Raw genomic sequence first — 18655 nt, forward strand, 5'->3', positions numbered from 1 at the left:
GAGAGTTTTGAGGGATCCTTTCAGCTGTGTATAAGACATTTATCACAATGGATGCAAACAAGGATGCAAATAAAGTTGGTTGTAAAGGGAAACAGAAAACAGGAAAACAACATTTTGAGTAAATCTAAATTTCTAAATTTTGTGATAAGTGAATCAATTGAATCACAAATTTAAATAAAATATTAAATAAGAAAAGCTAATAGGAGCATAAGGACAAGTGGCAATAGGGTCTTAAAGCCTTATACAACGGTAAAAACACGATTAAAAACCATTTCTGATCACTTTTTATCATTTTAATGCAAAAAAAATTGACAAGACAACATTTTTTCGATGAATCAACTATAGTCCCCTTGGAACGAGCTGTCAAGTAGGACCTCTTCTGGCAAGAAGGACCAAGGAGTTAATTTTTTAAATTAATTTGAAAATTCATTTTTAGTCCTTTGCAGTCGTAAAAATGGTCATTGTACTCAGAAAAATAAGCTTTATCGTTATGAACAAGAATATCACAAATTTAAGCTTGGTTTTTGGACCTAATGGTTGTTGATTACTTTATTTTATAACTTTTAAGTGCCAATTTAGTCGCTTTTTTGAATCTGTGAAGGTGGCGTTCTTAACTCAATTTGACCAAAAATGCACGTGCGACAAGATAGAACGATAACAACGAATTGACGGTTATGAATTATTTTTATAACGATTTGGTTTTTCGAAGCTCATGAAAAAAAAAAATTAACACGGTTTTAACATATCAATTAAAAAAAGTATTGTAAATAGTATTAGGCGTCATCCATAAAGTACGTACGCTTTTAGGGGGGAATTTTGGCCGATTTTTGCGTGACATTTCGTAAACTTTTAAAGGTTTATCATAAAAATGTGGATCCGTCATCTGGGGCGAATCGAGACTTCAGTATGAATAGGGAAAGCAAGTTTTAGAGCGCTTAAAAGCTTGAAATTTGGAAGACGATGCACTATTTATGTTTATCTGTATCTGTTCTATCCGAAACCAATTGAAAATATCCAATTATTGTGCAGTAACAAGGCTTAAAATGACGAAGTTGACTTTATAGCTGTCGGCCACCATTGCTAGTACCAACCACTAGTGTCTTCCTTTTATATAAAAGGACTTTGCCGCCCTGGGCTCCTAAGTGTTTAAGTACGGCACGGAACGACGGCGCCGGATACCCATATTTACACAAAGAATTTTAGAGCGCCCGCTGCGGGATTCGAACCAGCAACCTCTGGATTGTGAGTCCAGTGCGCGGTCCGATTGATCCACACGAAAAAAAAACAGTTGTTTCAATTTGCCCCATGCGTCCCGATTCGCCCCAGTTGACGGAAGAACATAAAGATTTGATTCAGCAAATCACGGTTTATTCTGTGAATGTTTTTAAAAGTGCAAGTCCTAAGTGACAGCAAAGTGAAATTTGTAAGATGTAAATTCGTTTTGCTATGCCATGAGGTCATACGGATTTTTGCTTAGCAAGAATTGTGGCCTTTATAATACACCAGTACAATTAGTTAACAATCTTTAGTTTTAGAAAATCTATGATTTGTGGAGAAGTGTTCAAAGCTCTTAAATTAGTAGTTTCCAGCATTTTTTAAATGCTTTGGAGATTAACTGTTATTACTCAATTTAAAAAAAATGTAAATAAAATAAATTCAAATCGAAAAAAGGGTTTTTTTTATTTCAAAAATTCAATAAAATTTCCACTAATAACAGATGAGTTTGTTAATTGCATGTTTTGAATGTTATTGAAAAAAAAACAAATCTTCAAATTTCAATGCATTTACAGTACAACAAATTTCTGAGCTAACGCCGAAATTTTTATTCATGTTTATAATATTTGATGGCAGTAAAAAGAAGTATATATTCCAATACTTTTACTATAAAATTTAAGCAAAGTTGTAACTTGTTTTTACTCAACCACAAATTTGCAGGGATTTTATTTAAAAAAATAATAATCCAATTAACAAACGTTTAATTGTAAATTTTAAAAATGAAATAAAAAAAGCAACTTAACTAAACACTTTCAATTGAAGTGTTCAATTCTAATTTTAAATTATTAACGGAAGACACAGTTGTTTGCAAAGATTGCATAATAAGGCTTTCTAGTCAGAAATTTACCAATACATTCAAAGTATGTTTACATTACAGCTGGACGTTTGTTTGCATCAGGTTTCCTATCTCTTTCTAGCAAAAGTTTTTTGTCAAGCGACTTCTAGCTGATTTTTTTTGACTGACCGCCCGATATGTCAGCCAACATACTTCGCAGGGCTGTGACAGCTCGAGCTCGAGCATTGTTTGCATCAGGACACTGTGACGAGGAGTTCATCATTTTTAGGTTAAATCATATTTTTTTCACTGGGCCTAGAAAGCCTTATAAGGTTTTTCCGCGGAATCAACTTTTTCATTTACTGTAAGATCCGTCTAAGAGCGTGGAGTCCCCAATGTCTCATGGGAATCAGAACGGAATCATCTGTTGGGCAAACATTAACTCAACCTTAAATAGTCCACGGTGTCCATAAGTGATATGTTGTGTGCGCAAACATTGGCAAGAACCGTTTAACCGTTCTGCTAACGACGAACGTTGAACAAAGTCAAGCTATTCCTGGATGACCTAAGATTTAGCAAATCAAATAGAACCAGTCGAACAAACAGATTTGCAGATTTTGAAACTGAAACTGGAGGCTTGGTCTAACGTTTGAATTGAAGTCTGGCTTTGGTAGAGTATAAAAAAGACTGTACAAGCTCTCTGAAGATCATTCTAGATCGGTTCGTACTCCAAGGAACTACACGTCAAGATGGTTTGCAAACTGGTGCTGATTTCGATGCTGGTCTGCCTAGGTAAGTGATCTCTCGAATGTTTTCAAAGCCCGTTCCTAATTAAAACATGTGCTCTCCCCCAGTGGCCGCCGACGTGAGTGAGCTGCACCGTAGACAACCGTCCAAGACGATCCAGCAGCAGCGCAGACCGGCCCGTCCGGTTCCCCAGCGCAAGCTGCAAGTCCGCAACACCGACCCCGAGCTGGAATCCCAGATTTTCGACACCGTGTACGTGGAGGATCCGGTGGCGCTTCCCGTGCTGGTTGAAAATCTGGACTCGGACAGTCCAACCGCCTTCCAGTTGACGGCCGACCATGCCGACTTCCAGGCCCCGTACCACTACGAGAAGCCCACGGTTGAGAACGACTACGTCGAGCCGGAGCAGCCAACCGATGACTATCTGCCGCCGCATCCGGTCAAGCGACTGGTCAAGTACCGATTGCGGGCGTAAGGTGGACTGATCGGGTGGGACCTTTGGTATCCCGGCAGAGGAGTGCAACAAAATGTTGGCAACTAAGCAAAAGAATCTTTGAGATTTTTAAATAAACCTTTCAAATTCTGATATGACTGTATTTTTTTAACGAAGATGTTCAGATTCTATGTAAACGTGAAGACTTAAATCATTGCCATGATTTTTTGTTCAAAGATACACTTTTTGCGTCGCTATAAATATTTTGACAAAAATCCTTCTACAAGTTGTTTAGAATAGTGTCCTACACATGCTGATTCTTTTTGGTAACGATTATCCCATTCCTTGCGAAGTTATGGAAGTCGTCATTAATCAATGATTGCCAACTAGGTCGTCAATGATTGTGCCACAAAAGTATATAAATTTTGAAGCACAATTGATTTAGATCAAAAATTCCTTCAGTGGCTTCAAGAAGGCAACAACCGGCACATGCTGATTCATTTTGGTGCAGAGATTCGTTAAATTGAATTCAATACAAAGCTTTTTAGAGTGATGATCAATTTTCTTCGAAAATGATCAACGGCTTACTTTAACGGACTTCTTTTGGTTCCTTTCTTAGTAATATCTATTCATTAAAAGTGAAGTTACAACAAGTCCTACCAATAAAATATCACAGTCTAAAGTAGTTTTTTATGAGTTCTTGAATGAAAAAATTGAATTACGTAGCAGAAATTTTGGTACTCCTTCCTGATCCCCAAATTTCGTAACATTTCGTAACAGCTCTCGATTTGTTTTGTATGGAATTTGTCAACGAGGGGGAGGGGGGGAGTCTGAGATTTCAAAAAAGTGTCCACATGGTTTATAGATGGTCCCTACACAATCGACCTATAAATTGAACTCCACCTTAACTTTTCAACTTTTTCCAAAAATGTAACTTCATATCCTCAAATCATTTGATAGGGTTGTCAGGTCTTCAATCTTTTGGACGCGTTGGAAAAGTCTGTCAATTATCCAACAAACGATGGGTGTTCCGGACACCATTTTCATCAAAATTTCTGAGATCCGGCATTTTAAATTGTATAACTAACCCAAAGGTTGAAGAAACCCAACAAATAAAAACAAAAGCCGGTCACCAACACCACCACCCAGTCAAATCAATCCGAATTCTGAAACGGAATCTAATAAGAATCGTATACAAATTCCGTTTCAAACACAACAACCGGTTCGAACACGGAACCGGTTGTTGCGTTTGAAACGGAATTTGTATACGATTCTAATTAGATTCCGTTTCAGAATTGGGATTGATTTGACTGGGCAGCAGCGCGTGTAAGAGTGAGCCAGTGATGCCAGGAAACTTTCTCTATAAATTTCACTTTTCGTGAGCTTGAAATTTCATCACAAATGGCAGCCACTTGGAGAAAAGAGTGCTGAAAGAAAAAAGAACTCTGCCGATAATAGAAATTGCGTGGGCTCCAGTTCATTATCGTCGGACCAGAATACAATTGGGAAGTATTTTTAGTGAAGGTCAAATTAAACCAGGGGTGCTCAAAGTTTTTGGAGGCCGGGCCAAATTTGAAGCTCAAATGAGCTTGCGGGCCAAATTTACAAAAAAAGGTTATTAAAAAAAATTGAATTACGTTTAATTTCTGTAATTAAAAAAAAAAATGTGAATTCAAAATAATAGAAACCACAAAATAACGGGTTTCTATCGGTATTGTTGATTTTATTGTTTCAGGTATTTGAAAAAATAAGTTTTTAGCTGAATGTAGGGGAACTATACCCTTTTTCAGCCCTTTTTGTATTATCAGCCTATCAGCACTTTGATCATGATTTACAGCTTTTATAAAGTGTTTTTGACTGTTCCAAACAAGCTTCCCATGCGCCAGTGCCAACGCACACCGCGGGTTTGGTTTTCTAGCTTCGGTACGTGCCTGAACCCATTTTTGTATTGGTATCTTGGTACATCGTACCAGCGCACCACGACACTCTCGGCTCGCCCCATCGGTTTTGTGTCTGGCACTCACCCATGGCATGAACCCAGCGTGCCGTGGTACGTGTCGTGGTATTGAACCCGTTTTGTACCGCCAGCGCATACCACGGCACGTACCTCGGCTCGTAACGAGTGAAGCACCTTGGCTAATACACCGGGTTCATGCCATGGGTGAGTGCCAGACACAAAACCGACGCGGCAAACCGAGAGTGTCGTGGTGCACTGGTACGATGAACCAAAATACCCTCGGTTCGTGTGAGTCGGGTACGGGTGTAAACCGAACAAAGCAGGCGCAAAGCAAACCCGAGGTGCAAGTGTACCGCGTGTACCGCACGGTGCAGGGAAGCTTGGTTCCAAAGTAATAAATAGCTCAAATTAAAGTGAGCAAGCAACTCTCCATTGTTGATACTTCTGAAAATGTTGATTTAATAGCGGAAAACTGCAAAAGTGATGAGAATTGGTCGAACGGCTTAGAGTGATTAAAATGGGTATATTTCCCCTACTTGTGTTTTAAAAAAATTAAAATTTTGTTTTTATATTTCAAAATGGTGACGAAAATTGAACAATTCATCTAAAGGCGTAATTTTATCTATAAGTTAAGTGTGGCTAATGAAAAATCGTTGAGAGCCAGAATTTCAACATTTCAATGAAAAAAATGTTAGAAAATGTTTTAAGCTACCGTATAGTTAAACTGCAATCATTGTTTTCAAAAAAAATATGGTTAGACAAAAAAAACATTTTAGAGAAAAAAAATTATTTATTTATTCAACCAAAAATTCACTAAAATTCAAATTATTTTTGATAAACCCAAACAAATGATTCTAAATGCAACACGGCGTGTTTTCTAGAACAACCTTATCAGGAAAAAAATAGTCATCGCTACTTTCAAATGTGTCTTATAGGAAATTTTCTCAGCTTTCCAATGCTTCTAAGAGCGAAATGTTTCATCGAGAAATTTCTGAGATATCTTTATTTTAAGTTTTTTGTTTAAAAATCCTTCATCATTTATTGAAAACTTTTTAAAAACAGTTCAGAAAACAAGTCAAATGATGTGTTTTATGTAGCTTTAACTCATCAAAATAGGCAAAATAAGACAAGAAACAAATTTGTAGAATTATATTTTAACTGAGTTTTGAACTTGTGGAATTTATTCAGTAGGGGAACTATACCCATTTTAATCACTCTAAGCCAGCGATTCTCAACCTTCTTCTAGGCTGGTACCCCCTGCCATGTAAATCAAGTAGGCCCGGTACCCCCGTTGAGAATCGCTGCTCTAAGCCGTTCCACCAATTCTAATCACTTTTGCCATTTTCCGCTATTCAATCAACATTTTCGGATGTATCAACAATAGAGAGTTGCTTGCTCACTTTTATTTGAGCTATTTATTACTTTGGAACAGTCAAAAACACGTTATGAAAGCCGTAATTCATGACCAAAGTGCTGATATTATTATTACATATTTTTTGTGAACATATATCACGTGTCTGCTCTAATTTGGCTGATACTACCAAATTTTTTGCAGGTGTGAGATTGTTATTGCATTTTTATGAATAAATATGATATTTCCTTTGTTTAAGGAAATATCACCAGAATATAACCATTAACCAGGAACTTAGATACAAAACATGATTTAAAATCGGAAATGTACTACAAATTACTGTTGCATGCTTCAAAAGTTATATTTTCATAGGTATAAAGCAGGCCTGCCCAACGTCCGGCCCGCGGGCCGGATCCGGCCCGTGAAGCCATTTCATCCGGCCCCCGACGGCTTTTCAAAATAGTTCTATGACCGGCCCTTAAGGCTGTTCATGAAATATTTAATAAATTAATTGATTGTCTGAATTAATAAAAAGTAAGCTTGAGACCAAATTTTAACATAACATAACAATATTCTTCATGTTTGAATTTAATTTTTCTAATTTCTATATTGATATTTTTGAACTGAAAAATTGTGCAAGAAAACAAAATTATCCATTTCGTAAAATTTTGAAATTTATGAATTTTTTTTTTGATTCTTGTCTAAAAATGTAAAAAATGACTCGAAATTTAAATTCCTTTCCATTTAACTGTGTTTTCTTCACATCGATGTTTTTTTTCTATTTTCATTTTTTTAGATAAATAATTTAGCAAAAACTAATGTATTTTTACAGAACAACTTTTCTGTGATAAAGTTTTTTTTTGAAAAAAAAGCTTTCAAAAGCAAATTATTCGTACTGATCGCTGCAAATATTTTAAAAATATTAAAAAATGTCTCAAAATGAGTCAAGAAATTAGGGAGCAAAAATATATTTTTCCATAAAATTTGAATTTTGAAGAATAACGATTTTTTTTCATTTTTAAATTATTTTTTCAAAATATTTGAATAAAGGTGTACTAGGGGAAATATACCCATTTTAATCACTCTAAGCCGTTCGACCAATTCCAATCACTTTTGTCGTTTTCCACTATTAAATCAACATTTTCAGATGTATCAATAATTGAGAGTTGCTTGCTCACTTTTATTTGAGTTATTTATTACTTTGGAACAGCCAAAAACACTTTATGAAAGCTATAATTCATGATCAAAGTGCTGATAGGCCGATAATAGAAATAGGATGAGTAAGGGTATAGTTCCCCTACAAGGTTTTTTTGTAAAAGATATTCGAATCCAAATTTCGTTTGAATAAATTTTATCATGTCTCATTGATTTTTTTTAGTTATATCGAGGTATTTAATTGCAATCGTCAAAAACAATAACTATACAATTTTAAACGAACAAAAATTAAAATATGTCAAATTAACACATTTTTGAAAGTTATCTTTGTGTTTTATTATTAAAATTTATCCAGAGTTAGATCCGGCCCGCCACTGCTTCAGAAAAATCAGATATGGCCCGAAGGGCCAAAAGGTTGGGCACCCCTGGTATAAAGTAAATATATATATATATTTTTTACTTTTTTTTGTTGAAAGTTTCATTAAAATTTTGTGTTTCAACTGAGAATGTTGAAAACACCTTCATAAACATTTTTTGTTTGAAACAAAAATAAAATATTAATTTTAACAAAAAATCAAACAGAAGCCTCCATTACAAGCTATTTGAACAAAACTCAAGATACTTGTAAATTTTTTTTTTAAACAAATAAGACTTCGATAACATTGCTGATTACTTGATCATTTCATACAAACAACTAAAAAAACCTTTCATACTCATGGAAAGTATTTTCCCTGAAACACTACACAGTAATTTGTAGTTCAATTTCAAGTATATAACATGTTTTTGGTATCCATGCAACTGGTTAATGTTTGGTTAAGGAAATATTATATTTATTCATAAAAATCTAATTACCCTTTACAATCTCAAACCTGCAAAAAATTCGATTGTATCAGCTAAATCCAAGCTAAATCAGAGCAAACGGCTGAAATTTGTACGCAAAATTTTGTAATAATCTATTAATTCTTGTAAACATATATTTAAATACGGTTGTCTGATTTTAATTTCTGAATAATTCCCGCATATTCAGAAACTCAATTAAAACCTTTTACAAAGTTGTTTCTTGTCTTATTTTGCCCATTTTGATGAGTAAAATACACATAAAACACACCATTTGACGAGTTTTCTAAACTGTTATTAAAAAGTTTTCAATAAATGATGAAGGATTTTTAAACAAAAAACTAAAAATATACATTTCTCAGAAATTTCTCGATAAAACATTTCGCTCTTAGAAGCATTGGAAAGCTGAGAAAATTTCCTATAAGACACATTTGAAAGTAGCGATGACTATTTTTTCTCCTTAAGGTTGCCCAGAAAACACCGTGGCAAAGGAATGCATATTTAATTAATTTCAGCTGATTGCACTTAAATTTAATTTTTTTTTTTGAAGTTTTGAAAATATATTTTTGCTCCTGGTTTTTCGAGCCAATTTTTTAATAAAGGGGGAGGAGTGGGTTGAATGACGAAAGCTTTGAAAAATATTTGCAACAAACTTGATCCTCCGATTTCCACATTTTGTCTGACGATATTTACTAGTTTCATTCACATTAAAACGTGTGAAATTGTTTTAATTATAATTTTTTTTGAACAAATTATTGGTATCCTAAAGAGGGGATCAAAACATTGATAAATCATAAGTTTTTTATTAACAGAAAATTAGAAAAGATTAGCATATAAAAGATTAAAATAAACCTTAATTTTGAAAAAGTATAAAATCACTTTACAAGTGGTCAACGGGCCATTTTACATGATCATTCAAAATGGGTCCGCGGGCCACAAAAAACACCTTACGGGCCACGTTTGGCCCGCGGGCCATACTTTGGTCACCCCTGAATTAAACAGAAATGTTCAAAAAAAAAGCTGCTCCACCGGTTGGTGTACTTGGTATTAGTACATTTCAAGAAACAGTCAAGAATATGCAAATATTCAAAAAGTTCTTATGAAACCTCAAAAAAAAAAAACGGACCGAAAAAACACTGAAATTTCAAAAAAAAAAATAGTGTACGCGTGGTTTATGTGTGTAAATTTCTCAGTAATGTTTTACCCATACATTTTTAACAAATTTCTCATGAATATTTCCAGGGCTGTGGAGTCGGAGTCGGAGTCGGAGCCGGAGTCGGTGGAGTCGGGTCTTTTTGGGGACCTGGAGTCGGAGTCGGAGTCGGAGTCGTCAAAACTCGAACAGCTGGAGTCGGAGTCGGAGCCGGAGTCGGCTAAATTTTAAGAGCTGGAGTCGGAGTCGGAGTCGGAGCCGAAGATTTCTGATAACCCGGAGTCGGAGTCGGAGTTATCTTAAATTCAACAAAAAATATGTTTTTTTTTATTGTTCAGTATTTACTATATAACAGCTTTTACGTCGCATGCAATGCGTCGCCATTTTTTCATTTTTTTAATTTTTAATTTTTTATCAGATGCCATTATGTTTTTGAAGCTTTTTATTGTTATTGGAAAGCTCTAATTGTGTTATTTCACTATAATCACTAAATGATAACCTCTTACCCAAATATGTAGTATCATAATTAAAAAAAATATATAAAAAATATTTACTATGTAGTCAGACAAATCTTATTGATTCTTGACTGCTTCATTTTGCCTATATTTATGTGCCCTTCCAATTCAAATTTGACCAAATTTCATCCAGTTCTTTCTGAAAAAAGAACACACACAGTCATCTTTTACCCCGATAGCGAATGTCTTGGAGGTTTTAAGATAAATCATTTTTTAGGAAAAAAATTACGAGGTACATAAAAAGATTACAAATAGTAATTACTGTTTTTGGAAATCGAAAAAGAGTCACTGACAGTTTAACTTTTGTAACAAATAATCAACGATAATAACAATCTCTTACTTGGAACTCAACATGCGCATTTTGTTTATAACTGAGTGCAAGAAAATCAAAGTGTTGCATTTAAAATAATTGAAACTAACAAAAAATATCAAAAGAAGTTGCAACTAATTATGAAATAATCATTGAATGTTGATGTTGATGTTGATTTTAGGTAAACTATTTTACGAAATCAAAATATTATCAACCCGTAAGAATTTTCTCATACTGTATGTCCAACGCCAATATGACGGAAGGTGATTATCATTGCAAATCAATGTACCTTAAAAAATGAAATACTTGTGACCTAGAAAATATTTTACTTGTTTTTATTTTATTTTAAGTTTTTTCATATTATTTTGATGGAGGCACAAGATCATTCATAAAGCTTCGTTTTAGGTGAAGATTCACGAAGTATCGTGCGCCTACTTTTTAATGTATATTATTTTTTTAAATTAAAATAAATCAAAAAATTCCAGGGTAAAATATTTTCCTTGTCACAGATATTTGAAAAGGACCTCTTGAGCGTCCTTTCCACGAAGAAATTGTTCAGATACATTGATTTGCAATGATAATCTCATTCAGCCATGGCGTGATGTCCATGTACGTCTTAAAAAAAAAACAAAAAAAATGTTTCGTTTAAATTGTCATTTAAAAAACAAGGTGCCTGTCACCGTGCTTCTTATACATGTCAGCCTGAAAAAGAGCAAATTGAATTTTAATGTTCAATAGATCATTAAGGCCAGGTTTCTTTTAATTATTCATTCAAAAATAACAATTTAATATTTAAATTTATTAGCTTTGAATACATTATTTGCAAATTTGAGGTTAGGCAAATAATTCCAAATTTATTTACGTAACTGTTCTTCTCAAAATGCCTCTAAAACTGAAGATATTTTTCGATTTCTGTTTCCATAACGTATAACACTTGTAACCTAGAATAGTAGTTTATGCAACAAGTTGCAAAAAGAGGATTTTTTCAGCACGAGTCGTACATTTATCCAACGAGGTTCACCGAGTTGGATAAATACGAAGAGTGCTGAAAAAATCAAGTTTTGCAACAAGTTCCATACAACATTTTTTGCAATTCCGAAAAACACCCATTGAGTGAAATTTTAAGTAAAATTGTCATGTATTTTGTCAATAAATTGTTTAAATCAAAAACAAATTGAAAAGTGTTACTTTTCAAAACAAGTGCTGAAAAGTTCAACTTTTCAGCACTCATTTCAGTGCTGAAAAGTAGAACTTTTCAGCATTTATTTTGAAAAATGTTGCTATTCGATTCTGTTATTTTTGGTACAGAAAAGTAGGCTATTTCGTCGTTCAAGAATGACAGGAAAAGTAAGTAGTTTCACGACGGAATTGCAAAAACTTTTTTTTCGTTTCGTGATTCGAACTTATTTTTCTTGAGAAAAACATGACGCTTAGAGAGTATTTAAATAATCTTATTTATCTATTAATAGTTGACTAACTTTTGAAACATTTAAAAATATGTGGAGTCGGAGTCGGAGTCGGAGCCAACCATTTGTTGAAAGCTGGAGTCGGAGTCGGAGTCGGCTAGAGTTGGTAGGCCGGAGTCGGAGTCGGAGTCGGAGCCAACCATTTGTTGAAAGCCGGAGCCGGAGTCGGAGTCGGAGTCGGCTAGTCTGAGAAAGCCGGAGTCGGAGTCGGAGTCGGAGTCGTTTGAAATATGACCCGACTCCGCAGCCCTGAATATTTCAACACTCAAGGGCGACCTTTATCGATTTGGCAAACATTCTGCAAAGATATATTTTTCCTGAGGAGATGAGTACCAAACTCATTTTTGGGATTTGAGTTCAATAAATTTAAACATGTAATAGGGGGATGGCGTCGCTATTTTTAGACCACGTTTTCCACTTTTCCTCATCGAAACCGACTACTTTATCGACTTCATTTTGCTGGGCGAGATAGGACGCCGTCTATTTTTAGACGATGACTCAGCACTTTTCTACTCTTGCACTTCAAAAAACCAGATGGCAGCACGATGTAACGCCACATCCCTATGGTCACCGGTCAAAGTAAACTAATGACTTGTGAAATATACTATGGATTATTGGGTGTTAGAATATACGACCAATTTAAACACTCCCGTGGTGTAGGGGTAAGCGTGGTTGCCTCTCACTCAGTCGGCCTGGGTCCCGGTGGCATTTTTCGAGACGAGATTTGTCTGATCACGCCTTCCGTCGGACGGGAAAGTAACTGATGGCCCCGGTCTAACCTAGAGGTTAGGTCGATAGCATAGTCCAGGTGTAAAAGGAGTCGTCTTCCTGGGTCCTGTCTCGGCGGAGTTGCATGTAGGCAGTTGGACTCACAATCCAAAGGTCGTCGGTTCGAATTCCGGGTTGGATGGAAGCTTAGGTGTAAAAAGAGGTTTGCAATTACCTCAACAATCAAGCCTACGGACACCTAGTTTCGAATAGAGTCTCGCAATCGAGCGCAATGCTGTAGTATTTTTAATTTCTATGTTCCATGAATGGAATTTCCGACTATTACGCGAGATTGGGAGTTTGAGATAATGTTTCAGGGATTTCGGATAACCTAAAAAAACACGCAACACATCACAGTTACATTTTACCAAGTTTCGCAACTCTATATTCCAAATGGAAAAATTAAAAACTGCATTAATTTATTGTAACACCGTTGCATTAATTTATTTTAAAAGGTTCTAATAATATAAGTCACAAGTTACGTCCTGTTCGCGCTCCGTTCCGTTATATTTCCTTAACTCACTCTTATCGACACAGTTTCACTCTCTCTTTCTCGATCTGTCTCTTTCTCTCACGATTACTTTGCTAAATATATTCCTTCCCATCATCCATCCATCCATCATCACTGTTCTACAACTCTAATTATGTTTTTACTTTGACAACGCAAACCACGGGCCCAGCCTCTAATCGTATGTCGGGCTGCAATTTTTTTATGTTTTGAATTTATTTTGATATACATCAGGGTTCGGGGGGGGACTATTCGGACGCAAAAATATCGGATTAAGTAAGAATAGTTTCGTTTGCTGCGCGCCCCGTAAAATGCCTCGTTTGCTACTAAGTATATTTATTTGTTCGTTTTATTTTCATTTCGGTGAAAGTAAAGTTGGGCCTTTTCCTTCCTCCGTTGGAAGGAAGGTGTGTGTGTGTGTGAATGTATCGCGGAAAACCAAAAAATATCACAAGAGGGGCTTTCGTTTTTCCCATATTTGTTTAAAAACCGAACTGAGCAACACTAGCTAACTGCAACGTCTAACTCTGTTTTGTTTAATTAGAAGTTAAAGGAGAAATTTCGTACCTTATGAGTCGAAGCGTTTGGGCGGGGGCAGCAGGTTCTCGCTGCTGGCACTCAGGTTCGGGAGGGACTTGAACAGCTTCAGTCGGTTGCTGTTGATTTGGCTGGAGTTGGTGGCGTCGCTCGGGTCGAGGTGCTGCTGCTGCTGGCGGCGTGCCGGTTCCGGAGGCATTTGAATGAGGACCGGTGGGGGTGCGCTCGCCTGCTGCAGGCGCGGGTTGGAGGCCGAGGAGCACACGGGACGCACGACCAGCGGCGTTGGCCGGTGGTGGTGAATGCAGGGCGAGGACGGATCCTGGGTTTCGTGCAGCCGCTGGATGTTTGCGATGTCTAGTTCGAGCATTTCTTGGATGTTGAGTTCGAGGGGGTCGTACGGCGGGGAGGGGCGCGGCGTTTCCGGGTCGTGGTCGTCGCCTCGAGCCGAGCTGTCGAACTGGATGTCGGTGGTTTGTAGATGATCGGCGGCGCCCGTGACCAGCACGTGATGGTGATGGTGGTGATGAGGGCGATGATGGTGGCTGCTGGTGGGGCTTTGTTCCTGCGGTACGACCGGCCCGAGGAAGCTGGTCATGTCGTAGATGATGCTTTTGGGGTTCAGAAGCAACTGATCTTTGGTAGGGCTGCTGTACTCGACAGGCTGCTCGCTGACGAAGCTGAGCTTTTGCTGCTGAAGCAGCTTGGTGTCCGAGTATCTCCGCAGGTCATGGCGAGGATCTTCCTGGACGTAATGGCCGCCGCCCATGACGGTCGAACGCCGATTGTACAGTTTGGCTTGGCATGCCACCGATTCGTGGCACGGCGGCGCCGGGTCGTTCAGAATATCACGGTTTTCCACGAAAATTGCCGAATTCGGATATCGGCATGGCACTCCTGCTGTACTGCTACTACTAACACTACTCAGTTCTGCGTTCGGCACTTTGAACAGATTTAAGTCGGCCGTCTTAATGCTACTGCTACAACTACTTCCATTGTTTTGTTCGCTAATACTTGCAGCCTGATGCTGCTGCTGCTGCATTTGTTCCTCCTCGTGGACCGTGTGCGAAGACCCGGAGATCGCCGAGTACCGATGGGTCGCAACCACCACGCCACTACCGCTGCCACTTCCACCGTCGCAAATGTTGTGCGCAGAGTCGTGGAAGGGCATCGGCGTGAGGCTGCCACTGCCCTGAATACACGGCTTGAACGACACCTGACTGATATCGTCCAGCGTCCAGTCACGGTCATAGCTAATCGAACTATTCTCAATGTTCGCCGCAATGATCTGACCCTGCTGATTCAGTTGCAGCTCACAAGGATGACCACCACCGACGCCCCCTCCAACCCCAATCGAACCGATCAACTGCTGGTCGTAGCTCTGCATCATCGGACCAATCGTTACACTATTGTTGCTAACACTACTTCCAGCCCCTCCGCTGCCACCTTGTCCGCCGCAAACCCCACCCCCGCTGGTTGCAGCCGTCCGTACCCGCCGGAACTGCTGCATCACCGGGGACTGCGGCGGATGAATCTTCTCCGGGGCATTCTGGATCAGCAAAATCCTAAAAAAAAACAAAACATTCGTCCTTAGCTCGACACAACCCGACCATCTCAAACTCCAACAATACCTATACCTATTCCTTGCCCGCCACCGATTACACAGATTCAAGTACTGCTTGCACTGGATGTACATGAAGACGACGCCGCCGGTCAGCCCCACCGTCACCACGACCAGCTTCGTCCAGAAGGGCCACCCAATGAGGCCACGCCGCACCTCCTCGGCGGCCCGCTCGATCAGCACACACAGCGACCAGATGACGCACAGGGCCGCCGCACAGTGGAACAACACCGCACAGAAGAGGCGCCGCCGCTCCACGCCGGACATCTCCAGGCTGCGCCACTGCGGAAGACATAAGGATATCAGTTAGTTTCACCATCGATAGTCTACCTCCCAATATCCGGATGATAAATCGTCCACCCGTGATTAAGCCAAACAGATTAACCCCTTTTGTCTTTGCGGCGTTGTGGTGAGCGTAACTATGTGTGTCCGTTGCCTACTTCCAGGCGAAGCAATTAAATTTTCATTATATGACTTTGGGGCCGGCGATTGCCGTTGTCGTCGTCGTCATCTGCGCGCTGCTTGTCAGTTGGGGAGGAGATTATTGTGTAATCCACACGGACCGGATAATTCGATTATTCTGGCTCGGTTGACGTAACACAGACCAGACTGTAATGATCGGCGGTTCTGGAAATTGTCCCCACACAAAGGCCGAGATGTCGGGTCGGGACGTCGTAATAGCTGATTAGGCAGCGTCATTTTATCGCTTTTGTAACGTGCTACATTTGGTAAATAATAGTCGCTTAGTCAGAAAAGGGTCTTGTTGTTTATCGCAGATGTCTAAGATGTTCCCCCCCTTATTTCCATAATTGAACTGTTACGTTACAAACCTCGTTGAACGGCTTGATCTTGGTGTGCATGATGAACGGGAACTTGCACAGCTCGCACGCGTTCGTCTCGGACGCGGTAAGCCATTGCTGCAGACAGGACTGGTGCACGTACTTGAGGCTGCCCGAGCAGTAGCACGGCGTCAGCAGCGGGTTCTGGGGGTCGGACTCGCAGTGGCAGATCCGGCAGATGTCGCCGCTGCTCTGGGACGCGTGGCTGCTGCTGGAACCGTATCTGTGTGAAGGGAAAAGGTGAGAAAAACGGTTTATTAGTATTTTTTTATCTCTCCCTAAATTATATTTAAAAAAAATCATTCGTGTAACAGGAAATGTTTAAACAACTTCTGTATACCAACAGAACTCTCTTTCCCATCCTAATGATAGTTATAACGGCACGAACAAGCCTCCTGACACACCAGTAAAGCCAAATTAATTATAAACAGGCACGTTATTTACTGGTGGCACGCATATGAAACATGAAAAAAAAACAAAAACCATTAACCATGGCAATGCGTGGATCTGTGATTCCGCTAAACTGACAACTTTAATACAAAACAAGTCCGATGCAGATTTTTTTTTTACAAATTTAATGAATATGATATGATGTAAAAATCGTTAGATTCTATGGAAATAAGTGGTTTTCAATTATTTTTTATGAAATCACATGATGAAATCCAGTCTGCAACCCGCTAAGGCAGTGGTTCTTAACCTTTTGCGATCCATTCCCCTCTTAGCTTATTTTAACCCCTTCCCGCCCAGAGCAAAATCGTGTTTTTTACGTTTTTCACCATTATTCGTAACTGGATCGACCAAATTGGATGAAATTTTAATGGTTATGAGCTAACATTCTATTTAAACTAACGCAGGTTGAAGCAGGTTGAAAAAATGCATGGTTGCGGAGAAATTTAATTTTGAAAACAAAAATTAGTGGCGCTCTGCAGTAACCATGGGCGTTAGAGGGTTAAAGAACTTCATCCCCACCCTTGATTTTTTTTAACTAATTGGTATCAATTCACAAATAACCATTTTGGCTTTAATGTATTTATGTAGAAAGATTAAATTATGTACAACATAACATTTTTTCTACTCCAGCAAAATAAAAATAAACTTAACGATTGTTTTAATCATTTTTGACTAAGACGATGCAAATATTTTTCAAAGTTGTTGTCCCTCGGCTCTGGCTGGGGTCGAAAAGAGGGGGTAAAAAATAAAAAAAAAACATGCCATAATCCCAACATTTGAATGCAAAAAGTGTTTTAAAATGCATTATACACTAGTTCAGTTGTTTTGCAATCATTAGTCTTCAAAAATGCAAGCTTTTTGCGATACAAATGATCGAAAATTTTCAATAATGCAATAGATTTTTAAATCTACCCAAACATGCTAAAATGATTCTAAACGCAAGGGAATGTATTTTAAATTGATTTCAGCTGATTGCACTTAAATTTCCACTGAAATTCTGAAAAAAAACATTTACCGAAATACGACGAATGCTGAAAAAAATCAAGTTTTACAACGAATGGAATTTTATGTCAAACATTCATGTATTTAGTAAATTCACCGTTCGAAACAATAAATATTGAAAACTGTTACTTTTTGATACTAGTGTTGAAAAGTTCAACTTTTCAGCACCCATTTTAGTGCTGAAAAGTAGAACTTTTCAGCACTGGTATTGAAAGGTATTAATTTTCCATTCTGTTATTTTTGGTAGCGAAAAGTAGGCCGTTTCGTTTTTCCCAGGGCCCCGGCGATGGCCTGATATGAGCTACCGAACAACATTAGCAATATGGCGTCGTTTGTTTACAAACATGGGATTGTTTGTGGACGAACCGAAAAATTTACTTTTTTGTGAAAAATTCTATAACCTTTGTGCAAGAGTATCGTGTTAGCAGCAGTGACGGGATGATGAATTTTCTTGTGCTGTATTAGTGATCGTGTTCAGAGTGCATAGTTGGCAAAGGGAGCGCGTGGTCGTAAAAAATATTCGGAGTGAAAAGTGATTTTTTTTGTGTGCCTTCTGTTTCGCTTTTTTTGTCGTGAATTGTGTGCTACAACGAGGCCACGCGCTTGCCTTACTGAATTATTTGCGTCTTGAGCGTCATTTTCGTGGAGTAATTTGTGTTTTATGTGCTTGTGTAATCTTAATTAATTGTTTTGTGATTTTCAAAGCCCTTACTATATCAACGTTGATCGAAAGGCACGGCGTCGGGTAATGATATGATCGAAAGACGCGCTAACATTTTGGATCGTCGAGATAATAGTGGAGTAGAATAACTGTGTGTGAGTGATTTTGTGTGTTAACCAGAAAGACCTTCCCATAGCATCGTTGCTCGGAAGGCTCGCCGACGGGTCTGTTATGAAAGTCCTCCCCATAGCATCGTAGCTCGGGAGGCATCTAAAAGCCAATACCTTATCCTACC

At 38.3% G+C, this 18655-nt stretch overlaps 2 protein-coding genes across 2 annotated transcripts; one reads left to right on the forward strand and one right to left on the reverse strand.

The window, feature by feature from the left end:
- Positions 1 to 2683: 2683 nt before the first annotated feature.
- LOC120418685 (uncharacterized) lies at positions 2684 to 3383 on the forward strand. The gene is made up of 2 exons (XM_039581147.2): positions 2684 to 2842; positions 2905 to 3383. The coding sequence occupies exons 1-2, from the start codon at positions 2800 to 2802 to the stop codon at positions 3270 to 3272; spliced, it is 411 nt and encodes a 136-aa protein (XP_039437081.1). The 5' UTR covers positions 2684 to 2799; the 3' UTR covers positions 3273 to 3383.
- Positions 3384 to 13099: 9716 nt separating this feature from the next.
- LOC120418654 (uncharacterized) lies at positions 13100 to 18337 on the reverse strand. The gene is made up of 4 exons (XM_052709921.1): positions 18312 to 18337; positions 16239 to 16470; positions 15425 to 15690; positions 13100 to 15352 (listed from the first exon to the last, which is right to left on the reverse strand). Exons 1-4 carry the CDS (start codon positions 18335 to 18337, stop codon positions 13819 to 13821), a joined length of 2058 nt encoding a protein of 685 aa, XP_052565881.1. The 3' UTR covers positions 13100 to 13818.
- Positions 18338 to 18655: the final 318 nt, after the last annotated feature.

The sequence above is a fragment of the Culex pipiens genome, chromosome 3 (genome assembly GCF_016801865.2).
Source record: "Culex pipiens pallens isolate TS chromosome 3, TS_CPP_V2, whole genome shotgun sequence".
In the NCBI taxonomy this organism is placed as follows: Eukaryota; Metazoa; Arthropoda; class Insecta; order Diptera; family Culicidae; genus Culex; species Culex pipiens.